Raw genomic sequence first — 25,806 nt, forward strand, 5'->3', positions numbered from 1 at the left:
ATTCACTCTGAATTTCACATGACTTTTTCTGAAGCTTTAAACCAATGTATGTCGTGACCTGAAAACTCCTCCTTATTTGTTTTTTTGGCAGAATTGAAGGTTATGATGAATTCAGTATAAATTAGGACAATTGTGAAATCATTAATCCATTTACTGATAGGTAATACATTAATTTAACAAGTTTACCAGTTTAATATACTCTGCTGCCTCTGGTTTTGGTAAGAAGTCTCACAACACCAGGTTAAAGTCCAACAGGTTTATATCTGGTTTATATCTGGTTTTGGTGACATTTGAAGGGGCAAAAGTCCTGTCTGAAATAAAGTTGGATTTGAGAGCCAGTTGAGAGAGGTTTGAATTTTTTTTAATGCTTCTTTCTTTTCCTTTTGTAATGCATTCCTTAAGCATATTTTGTTGTTGGCTACAGCGTAATTGCTGCACATTAAGTGAACAACTTATCTTTTGTTTATTTATTTCCCTACTTTGTTATCTTGCAGTGTGAGGAATTGGACGACTTTGTACTTGAGTGCCTTCTCTCTCTGCTGGGCTGTCTCAGCAGCTTGTTCCTTTTATTGAAGGTTATTTGCTGAAAAAAGTCATATTCTCTTCCCGCTTTCATGTATTACTGTTTCTGTAGTCATTTACCCATTTGTGCTTTATTGATGATATATCCTCAGTGCACCAGAGCATGATTATAAGCAAACTCCAGAAATTTTTCAGGGACTTATTAATTTAATAAATTGATTGATCAGTTTAGATACGAGGTGTGTTTCCTAATTTCACATAAGGAATATACTTAAAATTACTGTTTTCTTAGATTATATAAAGTATGATAAAAGAACCACAACTGTAGTCATGCACATACTGGCTATTGCATACTGTAATCAGAAAATATGATCGACACGAGTGAGAACCTAGTTAGACACTTGAGAAACAGAACATTTTACAATGTAAATTTTGCCACATTAGCAAATCAAATAATGTTCAAACATTGGAAATGATAGCAGTATGCCTTTTCACCTCAGGAGTATGGCCTCCATGTAAGGGTGCCATATAAAACAAGTTGGGTGCCTTCTCACATCAGTTGCTAGTGGGTGTAGGTGAACAACAAAATTATCCTGAAATTACCCTAAATCGGTAAACTATATAATCCACTCTCTACTGGTAAATGAACCGATAATGCATGGTCAGGGGTAAACTAATACAAAACAGATCAGTTTATGAATTCTAAGAGCGTCTATGTCATTAAGAATCCTAAATGCCCGTGGTGTTACTTTTGTGTTTTAAAAAATAACTATACTTATGTGGTGAGGTCTTGATAAGAACATAGATAGAGTATCCTGCAAAATTTCTTTGAGCCGGATTGTGACGGTGCTACATCAGTTACTTATAATTGAGGATGAAGACCGTAAGTACTATTGAACAATGTCAGTATCTTTTGAATACAGGAGCTATTCACTTTACTTTTTCCTCTCTGGAGTTGCAGTGCCTGTGATATATTAACAAAATGACAGTAAGCAGTAAAGCACAATCCATACTTTCCAATTCCTATAGGCATCAGTTGTCCATCGTTGCATACCATGTGCTCTATTCAGTCATACTTCATTGCTGGCTGCTATTGTTTTCAATACCAGATTTACTAATGCTTTCTATCTTTGTGTTTCCACTTAACCTTATTAATCTCAGATTTTCATTTTGGTTTTTTTTCCTTGCTGTTTTGCTTGTATTTAATTATTTACACATTGGCTTCAATTTTTCCTTCTGTGACAGTAAAATTTATTTAAGTACAGTACAATCCAAAATGGCAAAGCTAATAGCAGATAAAATAAAGACTTCATTTATTCTGTTCTGTTATTGAGACAATTCTGAAAATGATCTCTCGGCCTTTACCCATTGATCGCTCCCATTCCAGCCAACCAATCTTCGGCTGATGGGGAAAAGTGTTGCTTCCAATTTTCTGCCCATAAAGTATTGCAAAGGTTTTCTAAGAAGTAAGTGAGAGCAACTAAGATGATTTGGCCATTTTTCCCCTCTCTATCCCTGCTTTCCATTTAGCTATAATAAAGTGGCTGGGTTTGGAAATTCTAGGGTGGGTTAAGGCGTTGAGAAGATGGGTGTCTGATTGTTTTTGTCAAAGGGAACATTAGATGCAGAATTTCTTAGTAAAATAAGTGACAATATTTCAGATAGTTTTTTGTTTTCAGATTATTTTTATAACTGGACTTGATGTTTAATGAGAAAAACAAATTGTTTTTTACATATCCTTCCTTTCTGTGGTGTTAATTTCTTAATTTAAGAAAAAAGGAAACATTGAATAAAAATGTACAAATACCGTGGTCCTGTTCTGTTGTCAGCCACACTGGAACCTCTCAAATGTTTTGCCACTTGTAAAATGTGAATGAATCCTTGGACATAGCCTGTGCAAATCTTTGATGGTTTGTAAAATGACTTGGTAGCAACAAGATGTCAACGGGAAAATTGGGGCCATTGTTTTTTAATGGAGACTTGCATTGTAGTGTTTGCTTTGAGAACGTGAAGTATGGAGTAGTTTCATGCTGAATAAAGTGTTTATCCATTAGAAGATGGTCAGTGGACATTCTCCCATCACTTGCTGTTGACACACAGTTTTAGATATTCCTACGAGAAGCTGGGTAAACTGCACCAGAAAAAATAATAACATTTGTCTTTGAAAAATTTGAACCAGAGCAGAAACCTACTGAGCCCAAGGATGAATAAATCTCAAAGTTAAAAGCAATAATGCATCTACAGTCCTATAATCCAACTCATGAAATAGCAGCTGATAATGCATCACTTATCCAAATGATCTATGTGGTGCATTGGTTCAGAAATAAATTAACTTTTCAAGCAGTACAAGTTCTCTGCAACCTTCAAAATTTGCATTGAAGCCTGCAGTGGAATGCTGCTGTCGAGACCTGACAATCTGCCACTAGTGAAGAACCAGATAATTCCAGCCTTTATTTTGATAGTTCAACTTCTAAGTAAAGAATGATCATTCCTTTCCAAATTAAAGTGATAACACTGAAGCAAGGATTAAATAACAACTTAAAATTTGTTCCATTGCTGTTGCACTTTAATATATTAAATACCCTCAAAAGCATCCTAAAAAATCAACCACTGTAGTCTGGGACTTGAGTCACATGGAGACTTTTCTAAAGCATGTTAATGAACCTGTCCAATTTGAAGAGCAATCCCAACACTTTCATGGTCACTTTAACTGACAGCAGCTTTCTATTTCCAAAATTTAAAATTTCTCTACATATTTTTGATTTTGAACTGACACCTGCTGGATTATTGCTCAAGCCTCTGTATTACTCGTCCAGTAACATAACTACTTATCTTTATTCTTATTTTCATCCCTAGACCTCCCATGCTTCCATATCAATGATCCATGAAAAGATCAGCCATTCAATAAGATCATGGCTGATCTTTAGATGGACTCAGCTCCACTTACCCACTCACTCACCATAACCTTTCATTCCTTTACTGTTCAAAAATTTATCTATCCTTGCATTAAAAACATTCAATGAGGTAGCCCCAACTGCTTCACTGGGCAGGAAATTCCACAAATTCACAACTCTTTGGGTGAAGAAGTTCCTCCTCAATTCAGTCCTAAATCTGCTTACCCTTATTTTGAGGCTATCATAAAAAGAATCATAGAAACCCTACAGTGCAGAAAGAGGCCATTCGGCCCATCGAGTCTGCACCGACCCAGACCCTACCCCCCTATCCCTACATATTTTATCCGCTAATCCCTCTGACCTACGCATCTCAGGACACTAAGGGGCAATTTTAGCATGGACAATCAACCTAACCCGCACATCTTTGGACTGTGGGAGGAAACTGGAGCACCCGGAGGAAACCCATGCAGACACAAGGAGAATGTGCAAACTCCACACAGACAGTGACCCGAGCTGGGACCCAGGTCCCTGGAGCTGTGAAGCAGCAGTGCTAACCACTGTGCTACCATGCCGCCCTATACTCCCAGCTATGCTCCCAGCTCTAGGTTCACCCACCAGTGGAAACAATCTCCCTGCTTCTATCTTATCCATAATTTTATATGTTTCTGTAAGATTCCCCCCTCATTCTTCTAAATTCCAATGAGTATAGTCCCAGTCTACTCAGTCTCTCCTCATAAGCCAACCCTCTCAACTCCGCAATTGGCCTATTGACTTTCCTCTGCACCCCCTCCAGTGCCAGTACATCCTTTCTTCAGTAAGGAGATCAAAACTGTACACAGTACTCCAGGTGTGGCCTCACCTGCAACATAGCCTCTCTGTTTTTAAACTCCATCCCTCTAGCAATGAAAGACAAAATTCCATTTGCCGCCTTAATTACCTGCTTCATCTGTACACCAACTTTTTGCGATTCATGCACAAGGACACCCAGGTCCCTCTGCACAGCAGCATGCTGCAATTTCTTTTACCATTTAAATAATAGTCCATTTTGCTGTTATTCCTGTCAAAATGGATGACCTCACATCTGAAAGTACACCTTCCTCCTTATGCTCTGCAGATCTGTACCATTTTCTGTGCAGTTTAATTAATTTGTGTCATTTGTTAACACGCTTTCCTAAACAGTTAACATGATAACTGCATTTATACAACAATGTAGTGAATTGAGGGGTTTATGACGACAATGCCTAAAACTTTATTCCTTTAAAATCATTCTGTGTGCAGCAAGTGGTGGTTGCAATGAGTGCAGGGTCATAGCCTGTGCACGTTCAGCATTTCCATCTCAGTGGTTGTTGTAAGATGCATGTGCCATTTGCACTTTTAGGACTAATTTATATTAATAGTAAGCAGCAGCTGTAAGGAAGCATATTCAGTAGCAGTTATGTTGCTCTGCATAATCCAACAGGAACTGCGAGAAAGCTACAGCAAACAGCAGTTTGCCTTGGAGCAACTCTATCGAATCAAGGATGATAAAATACGAGCCATCGAAAGAAAAAAGTCTGAAGAACTAGCAAGGCAAAAAAGGGAAGAGGAGGATGCTATAAGGTAAATTAGTCTATAATTTTCAGTGCTTAATGAGTGAATTTGTATTTCTAAAGATTGTAGTTGAAAATATTTGAATTCTAATGAATCACTCCAGTTTGTAAATTTTATAAATGCTTATGTTCATTGTGAATGATTAATACATATTTTTTTTAATTGGGAATCCTCTAAGGATCAAGAGTGGGAGAGAGGTGCAATAAATTCAAACAGAATTGCTGGATATCATTGCAGGATGTTTTGATTCATTGGCTGAGACTTCTGCTTTTGATAATTCTAACCTACCTTGTTTCTTGGCTCCTTCTCCAGGTAAAACAGCTAATTAGTTGCCATCAGTGCCACTTCATGATTAACTCATCAGAAACTATATTTGAAGTATTCCAACATGAATCATTCATTCCCTCTCTCCCTGGAAGAAATTGCTTCACTGTGATTCTCCCAAATTTCCTAGCTGAAAGTTGCCCCAGATCCAGAAGGACATTTTGTGGTTCATGTAAAATGGCATTATTATTTTCCTACTTATGTCTGTATGTTAATAACATATTGACATTTATAGATCAATTGAGTTGAGTTTACTATGTTGTGTATTTAAAAAATAAAAGATCCTGAAATTCCTGGCCCATATGTCAATACAAAGGGCTTGTCCAAACAGACCATCATAGGCAATTTTGCAGCATTCGTTTGTTGTAAAAGTTAATCTTTACCTTTTGTTTAGAAAAGCAAAGCAAGAAAAAGAAAATCTTTGGAAATCAAAAATCAAAAGAGAAGAAGAAATAAGGCAGCAGAAGCTGGAAGAAGAACGACTCCAAGACAAAATCCGTGAAGAAGAAAATCAGAAAACCGAGGCATTTGCTGCCAGACAAAGGGAAATAGAAACAGAAAATAAAAGGCTGGCTGAGGAAAAACGTCATCGTGAAGAAGAGGAGAAAAAGAGACTTGCCCAACTTCAAAGAGAAGCTGAAGAAGAAGGAAAAAGGAAAGCACAGACTCTCAGAAAAGCAGAGGAAAAACGACAACGTGAAGAAGAAGAGAAGAGAAGACAGGAAGCAATAAAGCGAGATGAGTCTGAGAAACGTCAATCAAAGACCGATGTACAAGATAAGTTGAAGGACGTACTGAAACACTTTGATGATAAGCCAACGTATGGATCTCGGAAAGAAGGTAAATATATTGGGTTCTGACTAGAACAGTGTGATGTACTCTCCTCTGAGTCAGAAGGTTGTGGGTTCAAGCTCCATTTCAAAGACACTGACATTTAACCCAGGCTGACACTTCATCACAATACTGAGAGAATGCTGTACTGTTGAAGTTACATTCTTTTCGGCGATATATTAAACCAAGGGCATGTCTTCCCTCTTAAAAGATCTCTGTAAAAGATCTCGGCACTATCCAGAGAAAAGTTGACACACTAAGAACTAAAACTGATCAGTGCTGTTTTGTAGGATCTTACTGTGTACATACTGACTGCCATGTTTCCTACCTTGCAACTACACTTAAGAAAAACCTGCTCCATTGGCTGTGAAGTGCTTTGGGATACAATGAAGTCATGATAGTTATTATATAAATGCAAGCTCTTATTTTCCGTCCATGTGTCAAATTCCCTCTTGTGTCATCAACAAAAGGAGGGTGGGTGGATGTATTTGTAGATCCCTGATATATAATATTTCTAATATCACTCATGGCACTCAGTAATGACATTCATTAAGCCTAATCCTTTCTATCCATACTGTACATTGACACCTTGCCTCTTGGGCAGTGCCAGGGGGCCCAAGCTAGTACTGCCAAGGTACCAATGCCCAGAGAGCACCCCAACCGACCTTCTGGGGAGCCCCAATTGCCCCTCCCTTCACTCCAGCAGGGTCGGGGCACCAGCTCCCCATTAATGGGGAGCTACTGTAAACTCCACTAAAATGAACCACTCTTGGTGGTGGCGGGGGGTGGTGGAGAGGCTAGAAGGCCTGGAGACTTCAGTCCTGGGCCCACTAATGCCATTTAAATTGCCCTCTGCATATATAATACAGCTCCGCGCCGATTTCCGGTGTGGAACTAACGGCACCGAAACCCGGTGCAGGGAAATGTGCTCGAGGCTGGAAGCCCAGCGCAAATCCCACGGATTGGGCGCCGTCTAAATCCTCCGGCCTGCTGCGCTAAAAAGACAGCGCAGCGGGATGGGAAAATTGTCCCACAATCTTTCATTCAGTTGCTACTTCAAAAAACTTAACTTTTATTAAAGGCAACATCCTTTCACAAATCTGTGCCGACTTCCTTTTGAAGTGTTCCCTAATTTTCTCTCTCATTATGGATTCTAGAAATTTGCACAAAACTGATTTTAGACTAGCTGATCATCTGGTTATCTTCCTCTCCCTTAAACAAATTAAACAGTCTATTCCAAAGACTTCTGGCACTATCTGCATATCAAAGAAAGATTTAAGAATTAATCTCAGGTGTTTCTATCTCCTTCCTTATTTTCTTTGCCAGCGTAGGGTACATGTTGTCAGGGTTATTATCTTATCCATTTAAGTTTTTTTCAGCAACTGAGTACTTTTTAGGAAAATTATGCCAAAACACAATTAATTTACTTTCCCTCTCCCAATATTGGTTCAACTGAAGATTTTTGTTTGGTAATTTTTCATTGATGAGCAGAATGAACAAACAAAACCTGGTATATAAACAGAAAATGCTGACAATACTCAGCAGGTCTGATAACATCTGTGGAGAGAGAAACAGAGTTAGCATTTCAGGTGATAATGGTACTGACAAAGGTAATCAAGCTGAAAACTGCTGTTTTGTCTCCTTAGATGCTGCCAGACTTGCTGAGTGTAAAAACAGAATTTTCTGTTTTTTCCAACATCCATATAATTTTGCTTTTGAACAAGAAATGGTACTCTGTTGGTCATGAACATTACAAATTGGTGCATTCTGCAAGCGAACCTCTGACCTGTGTCATTTTAGTTCATAGTTATAGAGCTGAGAATTTTAATTGCTCAATACTTGGATTTCTCAGAGTAACAAAGCCTTCAGTGGGAAAGATTGCTAGAGCATTTTAAGCATACAAAAATGCTTTTGTATACTTGAGTTTACTAAATTCCTCGTAAATGGTCCAATTTGTTTATCTGCATTAGTGTTTTATTCCAGATCATTTTATGCAAATCACTTTTCTTGGTTTTTTTTTGATAGAGATTATTGACCATGCATTGTCACTATTTTCACATGTCCCTCGGAGCTCTGCGTTTGTAGTTTTTCTAGCTGCTTTCCTCAATTTTGATTTCTTCCTTCCTCTTTGTGTCAGGGCAGCAGGCTGGCACAGTGGTTAGCACTGCTGCCTCATAGCTCCAGGAACCTAGGGTCAATTCTGGCCTTGGTTGACTGTGTGGAGTTTGCACATTCTCTCCATGTCTGTGTGGGTTTCCTCCGGGTGCTCCGGTTTCCTCCCACAATCCAAGGATGAGCAGATTAGGTGGATTGGCCATGCTAAATTGCCCCTTAGTGTCCCAGGATGTGTAGATGAGATGGATTGGCCATGATTAATGTGTGAGGTTACAGGGATAGGGCGAGAGAGAAGGCATGGGTAAAATACTCTGTCAAAGAGCCAGTGTAGACTCAATGGGTTGAATGGCCTCTACTGCACTCTAAAGATTCTGTGTCTGATTTTCTGCACAATAGAGGTTGAGCACTCAGCAAACTAAGGGGCTGAGCCTGTATGCTATCACCTCATGAAACTACTCAGAGCTTTTCAACACATTGTCCTACCACATGACACTTTACATTGCACTTCATTACATTGCTACTCAGCTATCAACTTCCTAGATTCTTAATCGCATAGCTCATCACAATCTCCTTAATTTTGTTTTGTATCTATGTTTTCAACAGAGCCAGTCAACAAAAATAAAGTCTCTCCACCTAGAAAGTCTGCAGTCTTGATGAATTATCGAGCATTATATTCATTTGAAGCAAGAAATAATGATGAACTAAGCTTTCAGGCTGGAGATCTAATAGAGGTAGGTTCATTTTCCAATCAAGCTAGTTATTCACTTTAATTTTATTTTGTGTTCGTAAGTCTCATCATTGGATAAGCGTGGAGTCTTTTGAAACCAAAATGTTATGGCCAGATAGAGTATGGGTCTCCAAAAATTCAAAGTGTTTCCAAATTTAGCTGACTAAATAATTCCCACAATTTACACAGCCTTTGCACACAAGCCTGTTGATGTTTAGCGTTGAGTTACCTAGAAACTAAATGTTAATGTTTTGTAGCCCATGGAAATTCATTTCCATTCCTTGTGAGAGACACAATGTGAATGTGGTGTCAAATTAGTGGAAATAAGATTTTTATTAACTGTTGTGTTTCTGGAGACAAGGGGTGGGATTTCCCCTCCCACCCTCCATGGCATGTTTTGCAGCAGCGGAAGTAGCTCACCATTGGCCAGTGGCAGAATCTTCTGGTCCCACCACTGTTAATGGGATTTCCCGTTGTATCCACCCCCCGCTGCCAGGAACCCCACTGCAGAGGTTCGCAGTCAGCGAGACCGCAAGATGCCTGAATGGCCTGAAGATTCCAGCCAAAATTTCCCCCCTTTTCAACCAAGTTTCCCCTCCATTCTGCACTTTAATCTCTACTGATATATGGTTTCACGGACACCAATATTCACTGGTGTTTTTACCTTTCTTCATGTGTGAACTAGGGCAGCACGGTGGCACAGCGATTAGCACTGCTGCCTCACATTCCCAGCTTGGGTCCACTGTCTGTGCGGAATCTGCACGTTCTCTCCGTGTCTCCGTAGGTTTCCTCCGGGTGCTCCAGTTTGCTCCCATAGTCCGAAAGATGTGTTGATTAGGTGCATTGGCCATGTTAAATTCTCCCTCTGTACCTGAACAGGCGTCAGAGTGTGGCAACTAGGGGATTTTCCCAGTAGCTTCATTGCAGTGTTAATGTAAGCCTACTTTGTGACACTAATAAATAATACTAATAATAAAAAGCCATTAGGATGGAAAATGAAGACCTCTGATCTGAAACAAGGGTCCTAAACCTAAACAAAATAAACTATAAAAGTATCAGGCATGAGTTAGCTAAGATAGATTGGGGAACTTCATTAAAAGGCTTGATGGTAGATAGGCGATGGCTAATGTTTAAGGAGCAAATGTATGCATTGCAACAGTTATACATTCCTTTCTGGCACAGAAAACACAACAATTAAAGTGGCCCAACCACAGCTTACAAAATAAATTAAGGATAGTATTAGATTCAAAGGTTGCTAGGAAAAGTAGCAAGCTTGAGGATTGGAAGTTCAGTGTTCAGCAAAGGAGTACAAAGAGATTGATTCAGAGAAAAATAGAGAATGAGAGTAAACCTGCAAGTAACATAAAAGTGGACTGTAAAAGCTTCTATAAGTATATAAAAAGTAAAAGATGAGTGAAGCCAAATGTAGGTTACTTCCAGTCCAAAACAGGAGAATTGTTAATAGAGAGCATGGAAATGGCAGAGCAATTAAACGACTAGAATATAGAACAGTACAGCACAGGAACAGGCCCTTCGGCCCACGATGTTGTGCTGAACATGACGCCAAATTAAACTAATCCCTTCTGCCTGCCCTTGGTCCATATCCCTCAATTCCTGCATATTCATATTCTAAAAGCCCCTTATCGTATCTGCCTGCACTACCACTGCTGGCAGCGCGTTCCAGACACCCACCACTCTCTGTATGAAAAAAACTCGCCCCTCACATCTCCTTTGAACTTTCCCCCTGTCCTTAACTGCCTGCCCCATACTATTAGATATTTCAACTCTGGGAAAAAGATTCTGACTGTCAAATCCTATCTATGCCTCTCATGATTTGATTTGATTTGATTTATTGTCACATGTATTAGAATACAGTGAAAAGTATTGTTTCTTGCACACTATACAAGCAAAGCATATGGTACATATGGAAGGATAGGAGAGAGTGCAGAATGTAGTGTCACAGTCATAGCTTTGGGTATAGAGAAATATCAACTTAAATACCCTCTAATCCAGGCAGCATCTTGGTAAACCTCTTCTGCACCCTCTCCAAAGCCTCCATATCCTTCCTGTAATGTGGCAACCAGAATAGAATGCAATATCCTAGATAGAGTTATGCTAGAGTTTACAATAAAGAATGCAATAACAGGACACTTAGAAACTATCAACGGGATTTGACAAATTCACCATGTATTTATGAAAGGGAAATCCTGTTTGACAAACTACTGGAGTTTTTTTGAGGATATAACTAGTGGAATAGTTAAGGGTGAACCTGTGGATGTGGTGTGTTTGGATATTCAGAAAGCTTTTGATACAGTCCCACATAAGAAATTAGTATGCAAATTAAAGCACATGCTATTAGGGTTAATATATTGGCATGGATTGAGAATTAGTTAGCCAACAGGAAGCAGAGCAGGAATAAATGGGTTTTTAATGAAGTGGTAGGGTAGGGTCCCATAGGGATCCATAGGGATTAGTGCTTGGGCCCCAGATGTTCATATACTTCAATGATTTGGATGAGGGAATCAAAAGTTATATTTCCAAGTTTGCTGATGATACAAAAGATGGTGGGAATGTAAGTGGGAGGAGGATGTTAAGAGACTTCAAGGTGATTTAGACAAGTTGAGTGAGTGGGCAAATTCATGGCAGTTGCAGTATAACATGGATAAATGTTAACTGATCAACTTTGGATGGAGACACGGAACATTATTACTTAAATGGTGATAGATTGGGAAATGTTGATGTATTAGGAAATCTAGATCCCATTGTACATCAGTCACTGAAAGCAAGCATGGAGATACAGCAATCAGTTAGGAAGGCAAATGGTATGTTAGTTCTCATTGCAAGAAGATTTAAGTACAGGAGCAAGGAGCAGCTGTACAGGGCCTTGGTGAAACCACACCTGGAGCATTGTGTGCAGTTTTGGTCTCCTTAATTAAGAAAGGATGTATTTATCATAGAGGGAGTGCAGCAAGGGTTCACCAGACTGATTTCCAGGATGCAGGATTGTTAAATGAGGAGCGATTGGTTGGACTGGACCTGTAGTTACTGGAATTTAGAAGAACGAGAGGGTATCTAATTGAAATGTATAAAATTCTGACAGGACTAAACAGACTGGATGCAGGGATGTTGTTTCCTCTGTCTGGGAGGGCCTAAAACAAGGAGTCACTGTCTCAGGATATGGTGTAGGCCATTTGGGACTAATGGGGAGAAATTCTTCACACAGAGGGTGGTGAACCTATGGAATCCTCCATCACAGAGTGCTGTGAAGGCCATGTCATTAAGTGCATGTAAGAAGGAAATTAATTTCTAGACTATAAAGGTGTTAAGGGGAGAATGTATGGGGATAGTGCTGGAGCATGGTGTTGAGATAGAGGATCAGCCATGGTCACATGGAATGATGGGGCAGGCTCAAAGGACCGAATGACTTACTCCTATTTTCTATGTTTCAATGTGCACTCCTTTGATCAGCAATTTTTCCGTTGCCTACAATCGGCATTCTGTTAAGCTGGCTGAAAGTTTGTATATATATTTTTTAATGTGTATATTTTCTTTCAATTGGTGACAGTAGTTGATGCAATAACTGCTGGGAATTGAAATTCAAGGGGAGAGTTTTCTTACCAGACTGTACTCCAGAATCATCTAACTTTATTCTGTAACACACAGGTTGATGAAACAACTGAAGGGGAATCAGGCTGGCTCTATGGTACTGTACGAGGCAAATCTGGTTGGTTTCCAATGAACTATGTAGAGAAGATGACAGAGAGTGAAGCTCCGTTATCCCCCAAAAGGGCTTTATTGCCACCTGCAAAACCTGCTTCAACTACCTCAACATCTCCTGGGTTTGTCTTTCTGTTGTACATTTTAAGATATTAAAGTTGTCTTGAATTTTAGCATTCATGTCCTATAATAACATTATTGAAATTTGAGTCATTACAGTATAGTTAGTGCTATCGCCCTGTGCGAAGCATTCTTTTCAGACGGCTGCTCATGCCGACGGGATTCCCCAGCCAAATGTGTGTCACTTCCAGCTGCAAGAGATACACCAAAGGGAGGCCAGAGAATTCCGCCCAGTGTTTTGCTTTGGTCTCTTTGTGGCTAGTTTATCCTAGATTGTTAATTACCTTCAACATTATTCCTCTGCCGATGTACCTCGGGGGGGGGAAAAAAAAATTAAACCCTGTTACAAAACTGAAAACCTGAAATAAAAACCGAAAATGCTGGAAATACTCAGCAGGTCAGGCAGCGACGATGATGAGAGAAACAGAGTTAATGTTTCAGGTCAATGACCTTTCATTAGAAATGGAGAAATTTAGAAATATAAGTGAAAAGGGGAGGGGAGGAGAACAAAAGGGCGGCACGGTAGCACAGTGGTTAGCACTGCTGCTTCACAGCTCCAGGGTCCCGGGTTCGATTCCCGGCTCGGGTCACTGTCTGTGTGGAGTTTGCACATTCTCCTTGTGTCTGCGTGGGTTTCCTCCGGGTGCTCCGGTTTCCTCCCACAGTCCAAAGATGTGCGGGTTAGGTTGATTGGCCAGGTTAAAAATTGCCCCTTAGAGTCCTGAGATGCGTAGGTTAGTGGGATTAGCGGGTAAAATATGTGAGGGTAGGGCCTGGGTGGGATTGTGGTCGGTGCAGACTCAATGGGCCGAATGGCCTCCTTCCGCACTGTAGGGTTTCTATGATTCTATGAAAAGGAAAAGTCTGTGTGGAAGATGTGAGAGATAAAACGACGAAAGAGTTGGTTGTGCAGGCCAAAGGGAATGCTAATGGGATAAGTAAACAAAAAAAGCAAAAGACTTGTCTGAACACAGTGTGAATGGCAGAATTCTGAAGAGTTGCTGTCTGACAGCAAGATCAAGCATCGGATGAAGCCCAAGATAGGGTGCAATGCCTTATCTTGTCAGCTTGGATCTTATTTGTCTCTCTTATGGGACCATGTATTGAATTCAATTGGAATATGAATTTGGTTTTTGGAGCAAGCAAGGAGATGGATTTGGATCCGTCCGGTCCACTCTGAGCATTGGCTTCGTAACTTAAAGATTGGAGTCAAAACTTTAAAATACACAAGGGAAATCATCCATAAAGGCACAATTCAGCAGTGTGATTAAATATTGTCCATGTGCCTGGATGAATGCAGTTCCAACAACAGTGAAGAAGCTCAGCACAATCCAAGTCAAAGGAGCCTGCTTGATCGGCACCCAGTCCACCACCTTAAACATTTAGTCCCTTTAACAACGGTGCACAATGGTAGCAGTGTGCCTCCTTCAACAGCACCTTATCATCTATGGCCTCTTCCACCTAGAAGGACAAGGGCAACAGATGCATGGGAACACTAACACCTGAAAATTTCCCTCCAAGTCACACATCATCCTGACTTGAAACTATGTCACTGTTCCTTCACTGTTGCTGGGTCAAAAACCTGGAATTCCCTTCCTAACTTCAATTTGGAATGTCCTTAAACCAAATGAACTGCTATTGTTCAACTAGGTGGCTCAGTACCACTTTCTGAAGGGAAATTAGGAATGGGCCACAAATGCTGCCTCACCAATGAAACTCTCAGCCAATGAAAGAATAATAACATCATGGGTGGGATTCTCCCAAAAACATTTTAGGTGTCGGATTTGCGTAAAAACTGGAGTAAATCCCACTGTTTTTTTCAGCAGGATTTTCAAAATGAATCTCCCACACTTTGTGCATCACAGAGAGCCCTCGCGCGAATCATGCCAAAAATCAGTGGGTAGAGCCTATTCCCACTGGAGAGGCCAACAGCATAGTGCTGAACGGGCCATTGCGCATGCGCCAATCTGTCAGCGCCAATATCGGCGCAAGCGCAGCAGCCCCACACTGCCAGTCTCCCAATCGCTGTCCAGCTCAATCGCTGGTCAGCCCCACGACCCTGCATCGCTGCCCCTCTGACCACGCTTTCACTCCAGCGGGGTTGGGCAACTAGCTCCCCGCAAATGGGGAGCTGTTTAGACGCCGCTGGAGTGAAACACTCCTGGCGGGGGTGGGGAAGAGGCTAGCGGGCCCGGAGACTTGAGTCCCAGGCCCGCTAATTGCATGCAAATTCTTATTTGAATAAATTATACAGCTCCATGCCGATTTCTGGCAGGGAGCTGACGGCGCCCGGAGACGCGCGGAGGCCGTGGCGCCCAATGGGAAGCCCGCTAAACGGCTTGAGCCTCCTGGCCCATTGTGCTGCTAAAGCAGCACAGCGGGCTGGGAGAATCACCCCCCCCCCCATATTTCTATAAAACTGTTTCACCATTTTTCCCTCAAAGTAAGTATTTATAATACAATGACCCAGATACATTGTATGGAATACTCAAATAAGACTGAAGCTACTTGGTTATAGGAAGGTTAGTGTTTATTGCAGATTTTTGAAGTGGGCTAATAGCTCAATAACCTGATAATTCTTATGCAAAGTATAGGTCCATGCCATATGAATTATTGTTAATGTTGTATATTTTCTCAAGAATTTTGGTCCGATGAAACGTCTGTTTCCTCCTTTCCAATAGACCACATGCTCAAAGTAAAGTGGCTGATGAAGGGAATTTTCAGTCTAGTCGAGCCTTTTCTGGGATTAGTGGCAGTCCCATTTGGCAGAAGTCTGCTTTTACTCCAACTCTTCCTCCTGGTTCTGGATCACCTATTTATGATCAGGTATGTGTGTCCAGTACCTTCTTACTATTCTTTGAAAGAAAGTAATTTGTTTACTCTGTTCATTTGTACTTCAAATCTGCACACACTTCTTGTTTATATGTTTCCATTAATGCAGTGAAATCCGGTTGTATGAAACTCTTAGCGACACATTCGAAGTGTAACAAGATGGTTTAACCCCACAGACAGTAGTAACTCCTTTTAACAACATCTCAAATCATATGGTGCTTTAAATGGTGGAAACTTTCCCAAGTTGCTTAACAGTTATGTTATGGGACAAAAATTGACAAAAAGCCAAAGAAGGAAATATTAAGATGGATGACTAAAAACTTGTTTGAAGATATAGGGTTAAAGGAGGTTCTTAAAGAAGAGGGAAACAGGTTCAGGGAGGAAATTTTAGACCATGGGGCCTCAATGACTTGAGGCATAACCGTCAGTGACAGAGGGAATGGAGGATACACAAGAGGCCAGAATTGGATGAGTTTTTGTGAGGCTGTGAGACTGGAGGAGGTTATAGAAGTAGGTAGGGACGAGGATGTCTCATGATAATGCTTCTCCTAATCCCAACCTCAATCCACGACTCTGCCGCTTTGCTGGGGCCAGCCTAAAATGCTGCTTAACTTCTCCTGCAGCCATCTTCTGTGCCTCTCTGCATCCTCTGAGTCCATTGAGGCACCTGTTGCTGTCAACCTATGAGCAGCAACCACAGCTGCTCCATCTTTCTGTCTCAACAATCTTACTTCTTGGGAAAAATTCTCCGCCCTCCAAGCCGTGTGTTTCTTGGCGGTGGGAGATGGCACGCTGTTCACTGGGATTTTCCATTGATGTCACCCCACACCGCTGCAAAACCCCGGGAAGGGAAGTGCCAGCAGGACCGGAGAATCCCACCAACGTGAATGGTCGGAGAATTCCCCCCCCTCTTTGTGTGCCATCTAGGAATTAACCCCCCCCCCCACTTACTTCCCATCCTGCTCACCAGAGCATGCATTATTGCCCCTGGAACTATCTTTATGGGTGCTCAACAGTCACCACCTGTCTCTACATTCCTTTCGTTTTGATTAAGGTGCACTGTTTTTTTTGTGTTATCCTTAAGTGTTTATTTTGTTATTTGGAAAGTACTCCAAAATAAGTTGTTAAAAATTCAACTTTTGTAGGTTGAAAATGTAAAAGCTTTTAAGGCACTGGCACTTTGTTCATGGACAGCAAAGAAGGAGAATCATTTGAATTTCTCTAAAGACGATGTCATTGATGTCCTGGAGCAACAGGACAACTGGTGGTTTGGAGAGGTTCGTGGTGGAAAGGGCTGGTTTCCCAGGTCATATGTCAAGGTTATCACTGAACATACACAGCAATCAGTAGAGTAAGTTCTTTTTTTCTTTTGATGCCTATTTCTGGCACATGAGCGAAATCAGGAATTGATAATGTGAACTGCGTTTGAAATATTTAATGAGAAATGTATACATATTCTAACTGTATAACCGTGTGCATTTTCTGATAACTTTTTTTTCCATTATAAATTCCAGTATCCACATTTAGAATGGAAACTGTCCATGCAAAACTTGTCAGGCTGTAATTATACAGTATCTTAGGGGACCAATCAGATGGCTGGCAGGTTTCCAGCCCGATAGCACCACCAGGAGTGATAGCCCCGTCGGGACTGCAGCTAGTCCACCAAATGAGGAACAGAGTTTGCCATATGACAGGAGAATCTCCCCTGTCTATTACCTAATCACTTAAGAGCCCCAGTTGGTCCATGGACAGGTGTCCACAACTTATCACACTCCTGTGAAATCCCAGCAAGTGTGGGTGAGAAAAGGACATGGGGCCTCTGTCATGCACTCTGTGTAGGGGAACTTCAATATTCACCACCAAGCGTGGCTGAGTCGTACCATTTCTTCTGAGTCTTGAAGGGCATAGCTGCTAGACGGGGTCTGCGGCAGGTGATAAAGGAACGAAGAGAGAAAAGCCTAGTTGACCTCGCACTCACTAATCTACCTGTCACAGATACATTTGTCCATGATCGTATTAAAACCATAGAATCCAACTGTTCAAAAGAGCATCCCACTCAGGCCTCCCCCCTGCCCTATCCCCATAACCCTGTGCATTTACCATAGCTAATCCACCTAATTTATACATCTTTTGGACACGAAAGAGCAATTTAGCATGGCGAATGACTCTCCAAAGTTTGTTATTATCGACAAGTAACAAGTCAGGAGTACGATGGAAAACTGCCCACTTGCTGGATGAGTGCTGCTCCAACAATACTCGAAAAGCTCGACACCATCCAGGACAAAGCAGTTTGCTAGATTGTACCCTATTTACTACCTTAAACATTCACTTCCTCCACCACTGATGCACAATGGTAACAGTGTGTACCGTATACAAGACAAAGTAAGGTAACTCATCAAGCTTCCTTCGACAGCACCTTCCAAACCTGTAACCTCTACTACTTAGAAGGGTAAGGGCAGCAGATGCATCGGAGTACCACTACCTGCAAGATTCCCCTTAAGCTATCCTGATTTGGAACGTTTCTTCACTGTCGTTAAGTAAAAATCTTGGAACTCCCTTCCAAACAGCACTATAGGTGTGTCTACATCACAAAATCTACAACAGTTCAGGAAGGTGGCTCGCCACCACTTTCTCAAGGACAATTAGAGATGGGCAACAATTACTGACCTAGCCAGTGACACCTACATCCCACAAAAGAATAAATTGAAAAACATGCCATCCAATTTTACATGTCCCCCACCCCTGTTGCCTGCCAGCGCACTCTTGGGACAGGGATGAAATATTCTGGCCACTTTTTGAACAAAAGTTTTTTAATTGGTTTCTAAGATATGCCATTTGTCAGTATAATGAGTTATTAAAAATGTTACATTTTGTTTCATTCCAAATATCAAATAATTGTAGCAGAATGTTTTGGATGCTGGAAACATTCAGCAGGCCAGACAGCATTTTGTGAAGAGGGAAATAGAGTGAACATTTCCATTCAAGGACCAGAACTGATGAAAAGTCCTCAACCTGAAATATGAACTCTGTTTCTCTCTCCACAGATGGTGCCTGATCTGCTGAGTGTTTTCTGCATTTTCTGTTCTTGCACTAAATCTTGCACTAAACTTTTGTCAACAGACCAGAACCTGTTTATGCTCAGGTCAACAAGAGATCCAGTCCAACCTCCCAACCAGTAGAAGGTAAAACTTCTCCAATACCATTTTTTATGACTCCAAGATTAACTTAACAGAACTTTCTGTGCAAGAGTATGTATGTAATATAACTGCCAGCAAAATAAAGGATAATTCTAGCCTTGCCAGCCATTACTTCCAAATAAGTATATTTTTCCCCCCCAATTCCTTTTTCATTTGTCCTCTCCACAGCAGAAGGAGGTCAGTATAGGTCAGGTGAGGGCTATTATGAATTTTTAAACTAGATATACTGTAGAGTTAATTGGAACAGGATTTTTCACACTAGTTCCCAATCTCAGGTAGAAGCTGACACACAATCTCAGGTAGAACCTTACACAATGTAAATCAGAAAAGGAAAGTCTGGAGGAATTATTTGTAGCATTACATAGGCATTGCCATTTATGAAGCAACTTCACTGTACCAGTGGGCTAGTACTGCTTAACTTTAACTATATTTGCTGTTTATTTTTATTTGTTGTCCTTTATGCTTTCGTGGCATGTGGGCATCGCTGGCAAAGCCAACGTTTGTTGCCCATCCCTAATTGCACTTGAACAGAATTACTAGTCACACGATTTCAGAGTCAGTGACATTGCTGTGGATCTGCAATTACATTTAGACCAGACCATGTAAGAGCGGCAAATTTCCTTTTGTAAAGGATATTAGTAAACAGATGGGTTTTTAGGACAATCGACAATGTTTTCATGGTCACCATTAGACTAGCTTTTCAATTCCAGATTTGGACTAGTCATCCAGGGCCCTGGACAAAGGTTCAAATCCCACCATGGTGGAATTCTGGCTACCACTTCAGGAACCTGCCTTCAGGTCCTTAATTGGAATGTGAGTAACTTTAATTGGCTACTTCCCGTAAGATCACATACTGTTCAGCCATCTGGATCAGGACCCGTATTTGTTTCAGACTACGTAACACTTTCAAAGACAAGAAGTTTCCACCTTTTACTTCTGCTGTGTGAACCTGGGAGGTACAGGTGGCCAGTCAAAGAGGAGATCTTAAAGAAAGGGGCAAAGCAATTGATGAAAATTGAAGCTTGGGAAGAGGTGATTTCTTCTTCTTACAAAGAAGCAATACTGTGTAAAGAAGAGGGCATGAACAAAAATTGTTTTGGTGTGGGTGGGGGAAACAGAGCAAAAATCAGCTTGCCTGATAGGAAGATTCGAGTTGTTCAATTTTGCTGTTTGAAAATAATGTGCATGCATCTTTTTATTTAGGTGATAGAAATTGGTTGTGGCATGCATCTATTTTAATAATCTAGCATTATTTTTGTAGAGTATGTTGCACTATACCCATATGAAAGTGCTGAAAACGGAGATTTAACCTTCATGGAAGGTGAGACTGTTCTGGTCACTAAGAAGGAAGGTGAATGGTGGACAGGAGTTATTGAAGATAGAACGGGTGTTTTTCCTTCAAATTATGTCAAACCAAAGGATCCAGATGTAAGTTTACCACTTTGTTATTTGCGTTTCATGACTACGTATCATGAAACATTTTAGTCTGAACTGCAGTATATTTGTTAAATAAATTTTCCCCGTTATTTTAGTGTGTTGAAAAACACACATTCGGTGAGTTGAGTTTGGGTGAATAAAAGTTGTTATAACAATGAAGTAGGTTACTTAATCTTAATTGTTTGTGTACTCTAAGTTATTTTTAGTAAAAAAAATAAACCCTCTATTTGGCTTCCACCCTGAACTAATCTTGTTTCAGGTCAGGTATCTTTGAGCCCAAGGGGGTGGGATAGACAAGCCAGACTTGTACAACACCAATATTATTCCTGATATCTATTTAGTTGCTAAGTCACTGTACAGATGGGAGCACTTATTTTGGAAGACGCTGATTTCACAAAAAACTCAATGTCTTCAAATAACTTGGCATGCTACTTTACAACCCACTAAGCAAGGCTCTCACAATGTTATTAAGAACATGATTCCAGGACTGATTTAAGGAGAATTCTACTGGAAAAGGCTGCCCCAGTACTCTTGAATAAAACACCCTAAAGTTTAAACTTCTTAATTCTGGTAGTGCTTTAAGGAAAGGGACAATAGATAGGGAGAGTCATTCTGGCATGTCTACTCACAGGCAGTGTCAGGAAGCTTGGAATAGGCTATGTCATCATTTTCTTCAATGACATGGCATTAGACTAGACAGAAGAACGAGAGAGAGAGAGGAAAGTTACCAGAAAAAGTAAAGTTAAAGTAAAGTAGGTTTACATTCACATTGCAATGAAGTTACTTTGAAAATCCCTTGTTGCCACACTCCGGCAGATATTCGGGTACACTGAGGGAGAATTTGGCATGGCCAATGCACCAAACCTGCACATCTGGACTGTGGGAGGAAACCAGAGCACCCAGAGGAAACCCACACAGACATGGGGAGAAGGTGCAAACTGCACACAGACAGTGACCCAAGCCAGGAATTGAACCCAGGTCCCTGGCACTGTGAGGGAGCACTGCTTGCCACTGTGCCATCCCAAAAGAGAAGACCTAAATATCCCATAGACTGAAAATTCTGTTTTAATTCTAATTGCTGTTTCTTTGGCCAGGGATCAAGTAGTTCTGGAAAAGCAGGAACATTAAACAAGAAGCCAGGTACTTCTGCCATATATCCATCCTGTAAAAGTTGTGCTAATGTTTAAGAATATGAAAACCATCGCTATTACTGAAGTTCACATAAAAATTTGGCTAGGTACTTGCTACTTACTTCACATCTTAACACATCATTTGGAAATTTTAAAGTCGTGATTTAATAAAATAGATTTTCCTAAAGGGAAAGAAACCCAATCGGAAAAGTTTTTTTGGTTTAATTGTTCTTTGTGAAGGCAAGATGTAATATGGGAAGGCCTTAGCAGGCTATACAATGATTTGATCGATGGTTCCACCAGTGCCATTAATTTGTATTTTATTGCACAGTTTAAAAATATTTTCCACCTCGGATGGAATGAAGTATGTAATGGTAAAAGATTTAAAAATTAGCCAGATTGAGTATAATGTTCACTTGATGACTTGCATTGTAACTCGTCTAATACTTTCTCACAGAAATTGCTCAGGTAACCATAGCGTACACTGCAACAGGCACTGAGCAGCTCAGCCTCACCCCAGGCCAGTTAATACTTATTCTGAAGAAAAATGCCTCTGGATGGTGGCAGGGTGAGTTGCAGGTAAGCACTTTAATAATGTCAGTATTTGTACAATAAGCATGGATAAGCACAAAAAATGTCAATTGCCATTACTACAAGACCAGTGTGTTTCTGTGGCATGAAGAAATCAAATGCATATGTATTATGATAGTTTTCATCTAACTTTTGTCCTGGCAAGCGACAAATAAAATATTCCTCATTTTGAGGAATTGAAAGGATAAGTGGAAGTACCTCCAGAAAGAACAGAATTAGATCAGAATCAGATATGGGCGGCACAGTGGTTAGCACTGCTGCCTCACAGTGCCAGAGACCTGGGTTCAATTCCTGGCTTGGGTCACCGTCTATGTGGAGTTTGCACATTCTCCCCATGCTTGCATGGGTTTCCTGTGAGTGCTCTGGTTTCCTCCCACAGATGTGGAGATGCTGGCGTTGGACTGGGGTGAACACAGTAAGAAGTCTCTGTGCACTGTTTGAGAGCACATTTCCACTCCATCTGACGAAGGAGCAGCGCTCCGAAAGCTTATGGTATTTGCTACCAAATAAACCTGTTGGACTTTAACCTGGTGTTGTGAGACTTCTTACTGTGTTCCTCCCACAGTCCAAAGATGTGTGGGTTAGTTGGATTGGCCATGCTAAATTGCCCCTTAGTGTCAAGGAACCAGCTAGGGTAAACATTTAGAATATGATGTGGAATTTTTGGCAGTCTACCTCAGAGGGATATTTACAGTCCAGGTGTCCTCCCCTTGCTTCACAAAATCATATTGGCCCAATCAGTCAGCAATTTAGCTCCAGTGCTACATGTCCAAGTTGGTAGTTATCATGATCTTTCTGTTGTATGGATAGCATTTCATTTAGTTTACTTCATCTATGGCTTATGTATAGTAATGCCACTATTTCAGAACTCCAGCCACGCATGTGTACTCAGTTCAGACAGGAAGACAGTATTCTCACAGCCTCAGGAAAGTCATGTATTTAGCAGGAAGAAAATAAAAAAGAAAGTTGCACCAACAGATAGGTTTGTAATTAAAAATAGTTTTGAGTCTTTGACTCTTGCTGCAAGGTGGTAAATTTTATTCTCAAGCTTCACACCTGTACATTCTTGGCTGACTTCATGTCGCTTTCAGCTGTTGGATGGAGCACCATCTAACAAAAAGGATCTGCAACAGAATAAGAATGAAATTGAACTGTGACACTGAGCGTATTGAGAAATGTTTTTCGTTCCACTACTTGTTTTCATTTTTCATCATCTTTTTCATTTGCAGGCCAGAGGTAAAAAGCGTCAAAAAGGATGGTTTCCTGCTAGTCATGTCAAACTGCTTGGGCAAAGTAGTGGAAAATCCACTCCAGCTCCAACCCCAGGTGAGCTGAATGAGTTTTCTAATGGTTTTAGTGTGTGATGTGTGTTTTCTTAATAATCTAAGATTAGATTTGAAAAGTAGTGTTTCATCCCTGTGAGGGTAGACATCAACTTGTAAAATATTTTAAAGTGTTAATTTATTCATAGATTTGTTGAGCTTCCATTTGGGAAAGCAATAATTTCAGTGTATTTAGCATCTTTCACAACCACAGGATATCTCATAGCCCCAATGAAGTACTTGGCCACTGTTGTAATCATAAAATAATATAGCATAGAAGGAATCTATTCTCCTCAGCACCCTTGTTCCAAGTCTTTGAAAAAGTGATTCAATTAGTTCCATTACACCGCTCTTTCCCCATAGTTCTGCAAATGTTCCTCTTTAAGTATTTATTTATTTATAAGTTTATTTATTTATTAGTCACAAGTAGGCTTACATTCACACTATGAAAATCCCCGAGTCGTCACACTCCGGCACCTGTTCAAGTACACTGAGGTAGAATTTAGCACGGCCAATTCACCTAATCAGCACTTCTTTGGACTGTGGGAGGAAACTGGAGCATCCCACACAGACACGGAGAGAATGTGCAAATTCCACACAGACAGTGACCCAAGCCGGGATTCGAACCCGGATCCCTGGCGCTGAGAGGCAGCGCTAACCACTGTGCCACCACTGAGCCACGTGCCGTCTGGTTCACCGGGTTGCCTTTGAAATTGACCATTGAATCTGCTTTCACTACCATCTTAGGCAGTGCTTTCCAGATCATCATTTGCTATTTTAGTTTCCTCAAGTCACCTTTCCTCTCATTTGTTTCAAGTATGTGTACTCTGGTCATTGAACCTCCTGCCACTGGAAACAGTTACTCCTTATTTATAAGTACCCTTCGTGATTTCAAACACATCTATTAAATTGGCCTTTAACCTTCTTTTATTCTCTCGCCTCTCCTCATAGAGTCAACGTAAGGTTATTGTGACACAGAAGGAGAATTTGTAACTGGATTACTAATCCAGTAACATTAGCACTGCACCATCCATCCCAAATTGCTTTGGGAACACAATAGTGGCTTTTTTGATGGCGCTGGGGAGGGAATTACAAGTTAGGAACCTAGCAGTGGGGTGAGCAGTATGTTTGGCCATTGAATATATATTTTTTAAAGTTTGCGAATCTAATTATGGTTTGTACATTGTGCCTTTATAATTATTTGAAAACCTTCTCCTAATCATAATTATGTTTCTAATTCTTCAACACTGTTAGTCCTTTGCAGTTTAATTTGTCATTTACCTTTTTTGAGGTATAGTTTCTCTCGATGCATGCTCAATATGTACTTAGACACAAATGATCTTTCTGGCAAACTCACTCAGTGGATTTCAAAATGTTTTTTTCTTTCCCAGTGTGTCAGGTCATAGCTATATATGACTACGCAGCCGTGAATGAAGATGAACTCAGTTTTTCTAAAGGACAGTTAATTAATGTGCTAAACAGGGATGATCCTGATTGGTGGCAGGGAGAGCTGAATGGAATAAATGGCTTATTCCCTTCCAATTATGTCAAGATAACCACAGAGTCGGATCCAAGTCAGCAGTGTAAGTAATGAAAACCTATTCAAATATTATCCTACAGAGTTGAGACAAACACAAGAAAAATAAAGTTTAAATAGTTTGCTAATCAATTGTGACTGTGTTCTGGTGCAGCCAGATAAGGGATAAAAAGATCATCAAGTGAAAATAGTCCATACAAATTTAACCTGATGAGCAAGCAATTTGGCCCTTTTTAAAAATTTGCAAACCAAGGTTTAGTTTTTCATTCTGTTGCCCTGTGGCCTGCCTGTCTTTGCATCTAAAATGATATAAAAACACAAATGCTGGAAATTTAAAATAAGATAGCAAACATTGAGAATACACAGCAGGCCCATTAGGCAATGTAAATGGAAAACCTGATTGTTGATCAGTGGTGCAAATAAAAGCAAAATCATTAGCAAAAATTGACACAACAAAACATATTGTGCTGAAAAATGTTACATTTGAACTGACATTCTTGGAGCAAAATCCAAACTGATGCAAGAATTGATCATAGAGTCATAATGGCACAGGAGGCCATTTGGTCCATCGAGAGCTTGCTGGCTCCCTGAAGAGCAATCAGTTATCAGAAATGAAAGGAAATGCAGCTACAGTATAAAAATGCTGACCCATTACAGGTGGCAAATACATTCTAAGAAAGATCATTAGTTGCAATAGAGGTAAATAAACTAGTCATGCTTATAAACCTCTCGCTGACAATTGGTCAGTCAGAATCAGCTATGAATGAGACTGAAATGAACTTAATTCTTAAGTATGTCTCTTCAGTGATCTGTGAGATTCACCTGTGTTGACAGGCTATTCTGAAAAAAAAGTCATTTTGCAAGCATTACATTAATTTTCCAATATCGTTTCAATTCATGGAGGGCTCTGCATAAAATTC

The 25,806-nt window shown here is 40.5% G+C and overlaps 1 protein-coding gene across 6 annotated transcripts in view; it reads left to right on the forward strand.

Annotated features, from left to right (window-relative positions):
• Positions 1 to 25,806, forward strand: part of LOC144493636 (intersectin-2-like) — a 195,797-nt gene that overhangs the window by 121,679 nt on the left and 48,312 nt on the right. For 4 of the 6 annotated variants that reach the window (XM_078212896.1, XM_078212897.1, XM_078212895.1 and 1 more), the window contains 13 exons: positions 495 to 575; positions 4,876 to 5,015; positions 5,725 to 6,170; positions 8,880 to 9,007; positions 12,667 to 12,842; positions 15,522 to 15,666; positions 16,818 to 17,023; positions 18,793 to 18,854; positions 20,131 to 20,297; positions 21,401 to 21,446; positions 21,894 to 22,015; positions 23,257 to 23,353; positions 24,741 to 24,932. In XM_078212896.1, coding sequence (XP_078069022.1) covers positions 495 to 575; positions 4,876 to 5,015; positions 5,725 to 6,170; positions 8,880 to 9,007; positions 12,667 to 12,842; positions 15,522 to 15,666; positions 16,818 to 17,023; positions 18,793 to 18,854; positions 20,131 to 20,297; positions 21,401 to 21,446; positions 21,894 to 22,015; positions 23,257 to 23,353; positions 24,741 to 24,932 — 2,008 coding nt within the window. The remainder of the gene's footprint in view (positions 1 to 494; positions 576 to 4,875; positions 5,016 to 5,724; positions 6,171 to 8,879; positions 9,008 to 12,666; positions 12,843 to 15,521; positions 15,667 to 16,817; positions 17,024 to 18,792; positions 18,855 to 20,130; positions 20,298 to 21,400; positions 21,447 to 21,893; positions 22,016 to 23,256; positions 23,354 to 24,740; positions 24,933 to 25,806) is intronic. The other 2 variants (XM_078212899.1, XM_078212898.1) reach the window with 1 other exon arrangement.

The sequence above is a fragment of the Mustelus asterias genome, chromosome 5, assembly GCF_964213995.1.
Source record: "Mustelus asterias chromosome 5, sMusAst1.hap1.1, whole genome shotgun sequence".
Lineage (NCBI taxonomy): Eukaryota > Metazoa > Chordata > Chondrichthyes > Carcharhiniformes > Triakidae > Mustelus > Mustelus asterias.